Source organism: Salmo salar, chromosome ssa29 (genome assembly GCF_905237065.1).
Source record: "Salmo salar chromosome ssa29, Ssal_v3.1, whole genome shotgun sequence".
In the NCBI taxonomy this organism is placed as follows: domain Eukaryota; kingdom Metazoa; phylum Chordata; class Actinopteri; order Salmoniformes; family Salmonidae; genus Salmo; species Salmo salar.
This window is the reverse complement of record NC_059470.1, coordinates 3489147-3502500: the sequence shown is the minus strand read 5'-3', so window position 1 is coordinate 3502500 and position 13354 is coordinate 3489147. Positions and strand designations below refer to the sequence as shown.

The 13354-nt window shown below is 42.5% G+C and overlaps 2 protein-coding genes across 10 annotated transcripts in view; both read left to right on the top strand.

Annotated features, from left to right (window-relative positions):
- The window catches only part of LOC106590040 (kinesin-1 heavy chain), a 53429-nt gene extending 48430 nt beyond the window's left edge, over positions 1 to 4999 (top strand). The window contains exons 22-25 of the mRNA XM_014180536.2: positions 9 to 113; positions 397 to 613; positions 2079 to 2208; positions 2625 to 4999. Coding sequence (XP_014036011.1) covers positions 9 to 113; positions 397 to 613; positions 2079 to 2197 — 441 coding nt within the window. The 3' untranslated portion in view covers positions 2198 to 2208; positions 2625 to 4999. The remainder of the gene's footprint in view (positions 1 to 8; positions 114 to 396; positions 614 to 2078; positions 2209 to 2624) is intronic.
- A 1824-nt stretch (positions 5000 to 6823) lies between these two features.
- Positions 6824 to 13354, top strand: part of LOC106590041 (rho GTPase-activating protein 12) — a 131234-nt gene continuing 124703 nt past the window's right edge. For 2 of the 9 annotated variants that reach the window (XM_045711031.1, XM_014180540.2), the window contains exons 1-2: positions 6842 to 7142; positions 9850 to 10706. In XM_045711031.1, coding sequence (XP_045566987.1) covers positions 9960 to 10706 — 747 coding nt within the window. In that variant the 5' untranslated portion in view covers positions 6842 to 7142; positions 9850 to 9959. Of the gene's footprint in view, positions 7143 to 9849; positions 10707 to 13354 lie in introns of all 9 variants that reach the window. The other 7 variants (XM_045711029.1, XR_006762739.1, XM_045711030.1 and 4 more) reach the window with 7 other exon arrangements.

Below are 13354 nucleotides of genomic sequence, written 5' to 3'. Positions count from 1 at the left end.
TTCTGCAGAGCGCTGAGATGGACTCAGATGATACAGGGGGCAGTGCTGCTCAGAAACAGAAGATCTCCTTTCTGGAGAACAACCTGGAACAACTTACAAAGGTCCACAAACAGGTAAACAAACATACACCTTAGTACATATGTTGTTATTGCTCCCATGGCAGAGAAGTATCCTGCTTTGAGGAATGGTGTGGTTTACTAAAGTCAGTAAGCCAGTACAGACCACAGCCCTTTAATGTAATAGACACAGACATGCCAAATTACTCCCAAGATACATGTACTCTTCTGTCAACACAAATATTCTTCACAAATCGAAAAGATACAAGGGACAACTAATGTGACTGAAAGAATTAGTTACAGCATCTCGCTTTCTCTCCCCTTGTTCTTCTTCTTCTAGCTGGTGCGTGATAATGCAGACCTGCGCTGTGAGCTTCCTAAACTGGAGAAGCGTCTGCGTGCTACGGCTGAGCGGGTCAAGGCCCTGGAGTCGGCCCTGAAGGAGGCCAAAGAGAACGCCGCACGCGACCGCAAACGCTACCAGCAGGAGGTGGACCGCATCAAAGAGGCCGTCAGGGCCAAGAACATGGCCAGGAGGGGCCACTCTGCTCAGATTGGTGAGGAACACACGCATATGCATGCATAGAGACACACAATCACACACATGAATTTGCACGCGCGCACACACAACTATATATACATACGTTTGTGGCCACCCATTCAAATTAGTGTATTTGGCTATTTACGGTGGAATACACTAATTCAAGGGGTGTCCACATACTTTTGTAAATATATGTGTGTGTGCGAATTCATGCGTGTGATTGTGTCTATGCCTGCATATGCGTGCATAGTTACGAGATGACGTAACTGATTCATTGTTTCAGCCACATTAGTGTTTCACCTTGTAAAACACACACACACAACCAGATCAGTGATTCCCCGTTGCTGACGGGTGTATAAAATCGAGCACACAGCCATGCAGTCTCCATAGACAAACATTGACAGTAGAATGGCTTTACTGAAGAGCTCAGTGACTTTTTAAACGTGGCACCTTCATTTTCAATTTCTGCCTTACTAGAGCCGTCCCGGTCAACGAGAAGTGCTGTTATTGTGAAGTGGAAATGTATTGGGGCAACAACGGCTCATCCATGAACTGGTAGACCACACAAGCTCACAGAACGGGAACGCAGAGTGCTGGAGCGCATAGCGCTTAAAAATCGTCTGTCCTCGGTTGCAACACTCACTACCGAGATCCAAACTGCCTCTGGAAACATCAGCACAATAACTGTTCGTTGGGGGATTCATGAAATGGGTTTTCATGTCCATGCGCAATGCCAAGCGTCAGCTGGAGTGGTGTAAAGCTTACCGCCATTAGACTCTGGAGCAGTGGAAACGCGTTCTTTGGAGTGCTGAATCACGGTTCCTCATCTGGCAGCCGACGCACAAATCTGGGTTTGGTGGATGCCAGGAGAACGCTAACTGCCCCAATGCATAATGCCAACTGTGAAGTTAGGTGGAGGAGGAATAATAGTCTGGGGCTGTCATGGTTGGGGCTAATTTCAGTGAAGGGAAATCTTAACGCTACAGCATACAATGACATTCTAGACGATTCTTGAGTGCCGACTGCGAGCCAAGCCTAATCGCCCAACATCAGTGCCCAACCTCACTAATGCTTTTGTGGCTGAATGGAAGCAAGTCCCCTCAGCAATGTTCCAACAACTCGTGGAAAACCTTCCCAGAAGAGTGTAGGCTGTTATAGCAGCAAAGGGGGGACCAACTCCTTATTAATGCCCATGATTTTGGAATTAGATTTTCGTTGAGCAGGTGTCCACATACTTCTGATCATGTAGTTTACATACACACACTGTTTTAAAGGTTAAATGCTAGCTTTTTATTCAGAGAAATCTGTCCTCTGTTTTGCCTGATATATTCTAGGTCTGATGCTTTTTATTGGTCTGTAATACTGGTACATGTAAATACATAACATTTGTACATTTTGGTAATTTAGCAGACACTAAATTATGACACCATTAGTGTTCATTTGATGGTATGTAACCAGTGCTGTGCCTCTGACCTCCCCAGCCAAACCCATTCGGCCTGGCCAGCCACCTGTGGCGTCTCCCACCCACCCCAATGTCAACCGGACGGGGCTCTTCAACAGCCAGCCCACCGGCATCAGAGGAGGAGGGGCCAAGCAATGAGTGGATAAGAAGTAAGTCAAGGGCCTTTTCTCAATTGCATACTCCTCTTGCCTCCATCTCAAAACCCATTGGAAGAGAAGGTCAAAGGCGAGGGACCACTGGCTTTCTCATCCAATAGGTTTTGAAAAGGAGGCAAGGAGAGAGGACACAGAGTATTCAATTGAGATTCTTCCAAGGCCTCTGGCTCAGTACACAATCTAATGCATTTCAGGGAGTTCTGTTCAGGCAGGAGTAAACATTTTGAAACTGTAAGGCACTACCTGAATTTGTCCAATAAGAACACATCAATTTTCCGTTGCAAGACGTTTTTACTTCGGTGTGCTGAATATGACCCTGTTTTATAGACAAGCCAGAGATGGCAGCAGAGCTCACATTAGTAATTATTTTTCTCCACTTATTTTGTCTTCTGTATCTGTCTTTCCGTCAGCTTCTGAAGAAGAAGATAAACATAATCACAGTCAGATGAAGATGCAAAGAGCTGGCATTCCACTTGACAGAACTGTCACATGGGACAATTCTTCCAGTATCAATGTTTATTTATATATGTATAAGATATATATATGTAAGAAATAGACACAGGCTGTACAGTTCTTTTTCATTGTTTATGTTTTCATGAAATTGGTTTCCTTACAAAACAAAAGAGAACACGGACAGAGAACAAACAAAATAAAAAATGGTGCAATCTTGGCACCTGGCGAAATGAACATGTAATTAATAATGCGTAGCTCTTCCATTTTATCTATCGCACAGCAGTTTGTCCATTACTGTCCTAAAAGATTTGAGTCTGCATTGTGCCAAGTTTAAATGTATGTCGTCACAGGTTCTCTAAAAACAAATGACACACTAAAAGGTTGGGATCCGCTGAGAAGCATCCTAGCCTAATTTTTATGTACAGTATATCATCAAATTATCCCTCCTGTCTAGATCAATAAAGCTTATTTTAAAGTTTAAAGGTGTAAAAAACACACTACTGGCCTCTATTGTACAGTTAGAATGAGCACTGAACTGTTTTCTCTTCACTTTGACATTTGTTTCTTTTGGAGCTAAAATGCTGTAGTAGAGCACATCTTCAGGACCATGCACCAGTGATTGACAAAAAAAAGTGTCACCCTATTCCCTTTTATAGTTAACTACTTTTGATCAGAGTCTAGTCAAAGGTAGTGCACTAAATGGGGAATAGGGTGACATTTGAGTCATCCAGTTTTTAAAAAACTGTGAAGAATGGCAGATAAATGCAACAAAAAAAAATATTTTGTCATGTTAGAAAATTAAGCTGCTTCAATATCATACCTAAATCCAAGATATCCAGTCAGTGTTGATATACTGTATGATGAAATTATAATGGTTGAACTGCTAGGTTCCTTAGCAATGTATGTATATCAATATTAGCATATGCAAGTGACTTGTATGCCATTTGGGGAAAAACTGCAAAAATGCAACACCCATGTGTACCTCTATCAATGAAGAGAAAAGTATATCAGTGGAAGGGTTGCTTCTTGGACCACAAAAAGATTGTTCTAAATGGTTGACTGATCAGGTCTAATCATGAGTTCCTCCTTATTCCTGATGCATTTCACAAGTTGATGATTTTTGGCACTGTGCCAGCTATCCCTCAGCTGCATCTATTAAATGAAAATGCTCTATCTGGAAGATGACGTTTACATAAATGTCCTGCAATGAAATTAAAGAAATGGGATGACTTGATTTTCCATTGGTCATTGTGGAATAGTTTGAGAGACAAGGGGCCATGAAATATTTACCCCTACACTTGAGTTCGACCAATCATGAGTTTCATTGTTTATTTTGATGTGTGCAAATGTTGTTTCTGTGCCTACTGCCTATGCATAGTTGATTGTTTGGGCATACATTGGAGGGATTTTCTGTTTTTCCTCTATTTTTCAACGTTTTTCTTTGTCTGTGTGCCCAAATCTGTCAACATGAATCACCGACTATTCAATAACCCAACTTTTTCATATTCTGACATAACACTGCACAGGCTAACGAGGCCGGGCTTGCTTGGGGTGGTGATTTCGAATATGCGGCTACACTCCAATGTCCAATACACTGCATTGCTTCTTTCTAAGTAACCTTGTCTCCTCCTAATTGTGCACTGGGAGGAAGTGTGTAGTGAATGAGATTACATTCTAAGTGGTATGCAGATATAGGAACAGAGCCTGTGTCTTATCCAAGTAGTCAGTCTTCATAACACCATCCTTCCTGTACTACAGTACATAGATGCCATCTATGAGTTATTTACTGCTGTGCTGGCTGTAGGCAGGGTATGAGGTTTAGACTATTTGTTTTTTACTTCCTAAATTATGTTTTTTGTTTTGTTTACCGTTGTTTATTGATTTTCTATTTTGTATCCTCCATCAGAAATGAAATGATCCAAAATGTCTTTCCCATAATATGTAAAACAAACTCTGAAGCATCTGTATAGCAATGGCTGTCTGTAATAGTCCAGTGCTGTGAAGACCTGACTAAAGGGAGTGCAATGTGGATCATGTTATTGATGAGTCATTGCTACTGATCAGTTATTGTGAAGAAGATTGAACTACACAAGGATTAAGTGAGGGAGATGGATCTGCATCTAAAACAAAGTAAAACATACTAAAATGAACAAAAGTCTCCTGACTTTTGGTTTGTCATTTATCATTATCAGGATGTGATCTTTGAAGATGAAATTTAACCTAAAGCACTTTTTAAATGTATCTTGGATTATAACTGTAACCTTCCCTTAAGGAGCTATTAAATGCCATTTCTGTTCCTTTTCTGCAACGAAAATAAAACAAGTGAAGCATCGCTGGAGTTCTGTCTTTTGGTTGTAAATCAAATGATTGTCTGAACTCATGGGGTCTTGTTGGAATGGTTGGCATTGTCTTTAAGATGAAAATGGTGTGTATTTTATATATAACCCTAGGGAAATTGATGCATTGCAGTGTACCATGGTTCCCAAGTTTTTACTCTGGAGATGAAACCAATAGTCTCAGAGAGAAGATAGTACACTGCTTACTCATTTATTATGGTCAATGTTTGTTTCATCAGGGAAGGAAACGCTCTCCTACACGCGAGCGTTGCAAAATAAATTTAGAAATCGATGTTATTCAATTATTGCACCCAAGCTGCTCGCGCGCGTCAGTAGAAGCGCTAAAATAGAAGTCAGTTCTATTTGTGACGCAGATCGCCGCTGAAAGTCCTGCCTCTCCCATCTCCTCATTGGTTTATAGAAGCGGCTACTCACCTGCCATCTCCTTATTGGTTATACCCACATGGGTGACTGAAAGAAGAACGAGGTCAGTGGCGGTTGCCAAGAGAAGAAAAAGCATGGAAAGAGGAGAGATGACTAGAAACGATTCGGTTGACCGTTTTATGTGTGGATTAATTATAGGGCCTTGTGCATTTCAGGTAAAATAACAAATCAATGTTTATATCCCAGGACTAATTAGCTAGCAACAGCAAGCTAGTTTAAAAAGGACAAATTAGCTAGCAAGTGCTAGCTAAATTGCCATAAATGTTTAATGCTTTTCGACCTGTCCCCAAATTAATGTAATTGGTACAGAGTTTGTTTTTATATTTTAACCTGCGTGTCGTGATCGCGTTTGGTGTGGGGGACAAACTACATTTATGCACGATGGCGCGCACCGGGTTTGGGTTCTGTTAGAGAACAGTGTCAAGTTGATAAACCTGCTTACTGTTAAACGTGAGCGTTCCCCGTTGTGGTTGGAGTTTTAACTCACAGAAGGGAGATGATTGGATCCATATCTCATACCGAGTCCCTACACCTTTGATAAAACAGTACATGTTGTGGGGAAAAAAAAGATTGCCCATTCCCACCAGTAGGTTACTTCCATTCAATGGGCTGTTGGATGCACTGGCCCATTCACACCAGCAGAGCACGCTTTGGTACTGTCAGGCACGCTATCAAATTTTATTCGTAGTTTACAATGATGGCCTAACCCGGTCAAATCCTCCCTTAACCCGGACGACGCTGGGCCAATTGTGCGCCGCCATTTGGGACTCCCGATCACGGCCGGTTGTGATATAGCCACAAACCAGGGTTTGTAGCGACGCCTCTAGCACCGAGATGCAGTGCTTTAGACCGGTGCGCCACTCGGGAGCCCTAAATACTAGAATAACGGTATCTGACGAGTGAAAGGCAAATTATTGTACATTTTGGTGTGTTCAGAGTAATTATTTTACTCAGTCAGCTGTACCAGGACTAAGAAAGAAAGGCATTTTAATATTGCAAATCCTAAATCCCCCATAATCTATATTTCAATCATTAGATTATTGTGGGGGCATTCTTGAAATGTCTGTCACAGATTTGGATGATAACAGATGGTGGGTGACGAAGAAACCGAGATGGTAAATTATTCATTAATAGGAGCTCTTTATGGAGTTCAGTCACCAGACAATTTTATTTGCCATTACAACTTAAAGATACCTATAGATTTCAAGCCCAGCACTTTAAACGGGATATAGTAGCCTATAGGCTAAACCAAGAAACCACATTGGTTACAAATGAAACTGCAATTTGTAACAAATAACCTATTTGCACAATTAAGAGCAATGATTGAATTTCTTAAAAATAAATCAAGTGGTTGCCTATTGCAACTGGTGCAGCACTGCAACTGAGAACGGTGAGACTATGGACCACGAGAGGGCAAACTAGGGGTATCATCCATCATACTTGGCAGACAGGCGGATGGGAGAAGAATAGACCAACGCAGCGCTCACAAGCGATAGCACCACAACTGGGTGGAAACGAGGCAGAGGATGGTATGGTTGAATATCGAATGCCAGCCTACTATATTTTAGCAGTTTAGAACACTGAAATATCTGGAGGAAAAGTTCCGCTGAAAACAACCGCCGTTGACTAGCTTTTTCTTTCGATATAAAGAAGAAAACATTCACAAGGTGTGTAGGCTACATAACCATTCACAAGGTGTGTATGCTACATATAATTTGTCTGACTATCCGTTATTTTTAATCGCAAAACCGCAGATACTAGCTATTGGCTACTTCCAAAGTTACTTTGTTGCAATACATTGTTGCCAAACAATTGGCAACTTTTGTTTCTTCGACCTCGAATTTCTTAACAGAGGAGTGCATTTAAACCTATGCTGCTGTTATGGTATAGTAACTTAACTGTTTCTATAAACGTACGGAATTCTATTTGATATTAAGACTACAACGAACTCATGGCATAGGAGGGTGCTGATATTGTTTTGGTTGTCTATCCTTTGGTTTTCACGTGATAAGCCTATTGGCTGCGTTTCTGTGCTACACAATGCTTTCTTAGCATATCTAATTGTTATGACAATTATTCCTAACAGGGAGCCTATAATACTGTGATATTACATCTTCGTGGTTCGGGAATGAGCGTTTCTGTCTCGTCGGGGTCTTTTGTTGGAACTGAATATGGATTAAACTCCATTGTTGTATTTCAAGAGTCTTGGAGCTCCTTTGGCTGAGGGACCCCCCCCCTCCCCCAGATTTCCCCATAAGGCAACAAAACCCTAGGCGTTGGATAATTAACTTAACAGGTTAGAATAATTACGTTAAGGTTAGGAAAATAGTTAGGTTAGCTACTCGTAAACAGTCGTGGCAACATCTGTTTCGAATAGAACCACACTGGGACAAAGGCAAGTAGAATCTCACAGTATTTTAATGCTTGTGTGGCCAACAAAGCACAGATGATATAATAGTAATCCATCCCTCATCCCCAGACCATATGACAGGTCACCCAGTATATGTAATTAGTTATTCTTTATAATAATAAGAAATATTGTTCTACATAGCAATTCTCAGCAATCATTTTAGTGTGTGTTTAGCTGTGGATGAAGAGTGCATCACAATAAGCAGATACTTTAGATCTTGTTGGTGCATAGCATACAGGTGAACTGAACATCAAGGTAAGCATGAAGAATTCCCTATTATAGGCTGTATGAGAGAGGGCAATCACAATAAATAACCAAATCAAATGTTATTCATCACATGCTTCGTGAACAACAGGTGTGGACTAACAGTAAACGCTTACTTATGGGCCCTTCCCAACAGTGCAGAGAGAAAGAAAATGGATAAATAAAAGTAAAACATGTAATAATGGATAACTTGGCTATATACAAGGGGTACGAGTACGGAGTCGATGTGCAGGGGTATGAGGTCATTGAGGTAGATGTGTACAAATACTGTAACTAGGAATAAAGTGACAGATAGGAAACAGTATCAGCAGCGTATGTGTTGAGTCCAAAAAATGTGTCAATGCATATAGTCCGGGTAGCTGTTAGGTTAACTATTTAACTAACTATTTAGCAGTCTTATGGCTTGGGGGTAGAAGCTGTTCAGGGTCCTGTTGGTACCAGACTTGCTACATCGGCATCGCTTGCCACGTGGTAGGAGAGAGAACAGTCTGTGACTTGGTTGGCTGAAGTCTTTGACAATTTTTAAGGCCTTCATCTCACACCGCCTGGTATATAGGTCCTGGATGGCAGGGAGCTCGGCCCCAGTGATGTACTGGGCCGTCCGCACTACCCTCTGTAGTGCCTTACGGTTGGATGCCAAGCAGTTGCCATACCAAGGCGGTGATGCAGCCAGTCAAGATGCTCTCATAAATCATAGTCATCACTCACCACTCTGTGGTATAGCCTAGTCTCTGTCACTCACACTCACTCCCAGACCACTTTAGCTACTAGATATCTATTATTGATGGGAGGCTGTTGTTCACTCTTCAGCAGTGGCTAAATATGTGTGTTCATGAATCTGTAGATGAAAGGGACATCCTTCTTATAGATACAGGCATGCCTCGGAAAAGCACCTTCTTTCTCCTGCCTGTGTTTCAGGATGTCAGATTGCAGTGGAGGCAGTCTGACAGGCTGTGTGGGGGTGACGGGGTCCTCACCTGTGTTCCTGTGAGGTTGGATAACTGTGTTAACACTGTGGATTTCCTATCCAGTCATATTCTGATCCTGTGGACTTTAAAGTTGTTTTTGAAAATGAATTGTTCCTGGAAGATCCTCATTTACTGACATGTCTGGAAATAGCTTGTGACATCATGCTAGGGAAAGGGGGATACCTAGTCAGTTGTACAACTGAATGCATTCAACTGAAACGTACCTTCCACGTTTAACCCAAACCCCTCTGAATCGGAGAGGTGCAGAGGGCTGCCTTAATCAATATTTTGGCGCCCGGGGAACAGTGGGTTAACTGCCTTGCTCAGGGGCAGAACGACAGATTTTTACCTTGTCAGCTCAGGGATTCGATCCATCAACCTTTCGGTTACTGGTCAAACACTCCTACCCACCTGGCTACCTGCCACCCCTAGTATTGTCTGCTGAAAGAAACTTGTCATAAAGTAGGATTTAAAGGCAAGTGTTGGTGTGGTGAGTAGTAGTGTCTGTTTGTGTGTAATTGCCATTCAGACAGAGGGCTGTAAAGTACTGTCTTTTTGCAAGTTTCAGGTTTGTCTGAATGGGATGAAGGTAGAAATTAATGCTTTGGTCTGTGATGAAAGAAGGTACCATCACACTCAACCTTAAACAAAAATAACCTTTGGTGGTAGGCAAATATAACCAACAAATAATGCAGTCAAATGCTTAAAAACATAACTGAAACCTAACTGAAACCTTTCCCTATTCACTCTCTTCCTGAAGCCTAGGGGAGCCCAGTGAGAGATGTCGATTCCCCCCCAACTTTCTGATTCTGAACACCACCTAAAGGTCAGAGGTTAAAGGGTCAGCGGTCAGGGGTGGTCAACACCATCATGGCTGACAGTGAGGGGCTTGGCGGCGGTGGGGTTGATCTGCCTATCCTCGCACCGGGCCAGGTGTACGTGGAGGTGGAGTACGACTATGAGTACAAGGCCAAAGATAAGATGATCTCCATCAGGCAGGGAGAGTGCTACATGCTGGTCAGGAAGACCAACGAGGACTGGTGGCAGGTACGGAAGGAAGAGGGGATGAAAGCCTTCTATGTCCCAGCGCAGTACGTCAGGGAGGTGCGCTGGGCGCTCATGCCCCCACCGAAGCCCCTCGTGTCGGGCGGGATGGATGGGACGATCCGGGTTAAGCCTACAGTTCTGGATATCTGTAGAGCGTCCAATGAGAACCTCAACAACAGGCCACCTCAGGAGATGTCTAGTTTTGGGAGTCCGTCGCCCACCTCCACGCCCTCGCCCTCTTGGGGGCACGTCACCCCGACTGCTCTGCCCAAGGATGTCAACCAGAACCCGGAAAGCCCACGGCACAGCAAGCCCCCTGGCGTAGCCGATCTGGTGCTCCTACACAACAACAGTAACCATCACCACAGCAACAACTCCAAGTTACCGTATATGCGGGCAGACTCTCCACCCCCCAGGGCCCCCAACAACCATATAAACCACAGCCAGAGCCATGACTCGGACCACACTCTCTCCTCTCCTGGGGACTCCCCGGGGGAGGGGTCAGAGAAGCTCCAGAACGACTCGGAGTCTGGAGATGACCTGAGCAGCAGCTCTACTGAACACATGCAGGTAAGAGACAGTATGATGCTGCTGTTCTTAAATGGGAAGTGATTATTACAACCCTTTCTCTATCCATCATCCTTTTTAAAAAATACATTTCCTGGCCAGCAGGAAGACATTAGCGTATGAGTGTCCTTCCCATCTTTCTCTCGCTCTCCCTCCTGTCAGATAGTGTCAGAGTAGATGTTGAGTGATGGAACATCTCTCCTCCACTGTCTCCTGCAGAGCTGCCTTCATTCATCAGCCCCCTTGGAGAATGTGGCTTTATTCCACCCCATTGCCTTCAATACTTTTTGCCAGATTTGACAAGGGCAGCAACAGTTGCTGTAGGTGCTTATTATCAAAAAACCCACCATTACCCTTGGATCTAGGGAATCGGTTTCTGTTCTGTTCAGCAAGCCCTGGTACAGATCTGTTTTTTGGGAGGGTGGATGTTTCTCCTTTGTATGTGTTGGGGGTGTTCATAGCACCGCTGGTAAAATGTAGGGTCATCTAATTGAGTGTGATTTGTAGGACAGACACAAGGAGATGTACTGGAGACATGTTGGTCCATCAGGCAGGTTTTGGATGTGATTGCTGATAAGGTCAGTTTCGAGGGGCCAACTTCAACTGTGAAATGGAGCACTGATGATTTTGGAGCCTAAACCTTACTTTGAACTAACAGGTCGCTCTCAATGGCTCTTTGAGCTTCAAAGTCTAGAGCAGAGGACTACGTGAGTCAAGTGTCATCCTCAGCAACAGCATGTATGTTACTCAGTAACAGATTATGATTTTTCAACGTCGATACAGATTATTGGAGGACCAAAAAAAGCCGATACCGATTAATCGGCCAATTTTTTAAAAAATATTTGTAATAATGACAATTACAACAATACTGAATGAACACTTATTTTAACTTCATATAATACATCAATAAAATCAATTTTGCCTCAAATAAATAATGAAACATGTTCAATTTGGTTTAAATAATGCAAAACAAAGTGTTGGAGAATAAAGTAAAAGTGTAATATGTGCCATGTAAAAAAGCTAACGTTTAATTTCCTTGCCCAGAACATGAGAACATATGAAAGCTGGTGGTTCCTTTTAACATGAGTCTTCAATATTCCCAGGTAAGAAGTTTTAGGTTGTAGTTATTATAGGAATTATAGGACTATTTCTCTCTATATACGATTTGTATTTCATATACCTTTGACTATTGGATGTTCTTATAGGCACTTTAGTCTTGCCAGTGTACCAGTATAGCTTCCGTCCCTCTCCTCGCTCCTACTTGGGCTCAAACCAGGAACACATCGACAACAGCCACCCTCGAAGCAGCGTTACCCATGCAGAGCAAGGGGAACAACCACTCCAAGTCTCAGAGCGAGTGACGTTTGAAACGCTATTAGCGCGCACCCGGATAACTAGCTAGCCATTTCACATCGGTTACACCAGCCTCATCTTGGGAGTTGATAGGCTTGAAGTCATAAACAGCGCAATGCATTGTGAAGGGCTGCTGGCAAAACGCAGTAAAGTGCTGTTTTGAATGAATGCTTACGAGCCTGCTGCTGCCTGCCATCGCTCAGTCAGACTGCTCTATCAAATCATAGTATGTTATAATTAAGTCTAACACACAGAAATACAAGCCTTAGGTCATTAATATGGTCGAATCCGGAAACTATCATCTCGAAAACAAAACATTTTTCCTGTCAGTGAAATACGGAACCGTTCCGTATTTTATCTAACGGGTGGCATCTCTAAGTCTAATTATTCCTGTTACATTGCCCAACCTTCAATGTTATGTCAAAATTACGTAAAATTCTGGCAAATTAGTTCGCAACAAGCCAGGCGGCCCAAACTGTTGCATATACCCTGACTCTGCGTGCAATGAACGCTAGAGATGTGACACAATTTCATGTTAGCAGGCAATATTAACTAAATATGCAGGTTTAAAAATATATACTTGTTTATTGATTTTAAGAAAGGCATTGATGTTTAGGGTTAGGTACATTGGTGCAACGACAGTGCTTTTTTTCGCAAATGCACTTGTTAAATCAATACCCGTTTGTCGAAGTAGGCTGTGATTCAATGAGAAATTAACCGGCACCGTATCAATTATATGCAACGCAGGACACGTTAGATAAACTAGTAATATCATCAACCATGTGTAGTTAACTAGTGATTATGTTAAGATTGATAGTTTTTTATAAGTTTAATGCTTGCTAGCAACTTACCTTGGCTTCTTGCTGCCCTCGCGTAACAGGTAGTCAGCCTGCCATGCAGGCTCCTCGTGGAGTGCAATGTAAGGCAGGTGGTTAGAGCGTTGGACTAGTAACTGGAAGGTTGCAAAAACGAATCCCCCCTGAACAAGGCAGTTAACCCCCGTTTCTAGGCCGTCATTGAAAATAAGAATGTGTTCTTAATCTGACTTGCCTAGATAAATAAAGGTGTAAAAAAATAATAATAATTAAATCGGCAAATCGGTGGCCAAAAATACTGATTATCGATTGTTATGAAAACTTGAAATCGGCCCTAATTAATCGGCCATTCCGATTAATCGGTCGACCTCTATTACTCAGTGGTGAAAAAAGTAAAAGTGAAAGTCACCCAGTAAAATACTACTTCAGTAAAACTATTTGGTTTTAAATATACTTAAGTATCAAAAGTACAAGTATAAATCA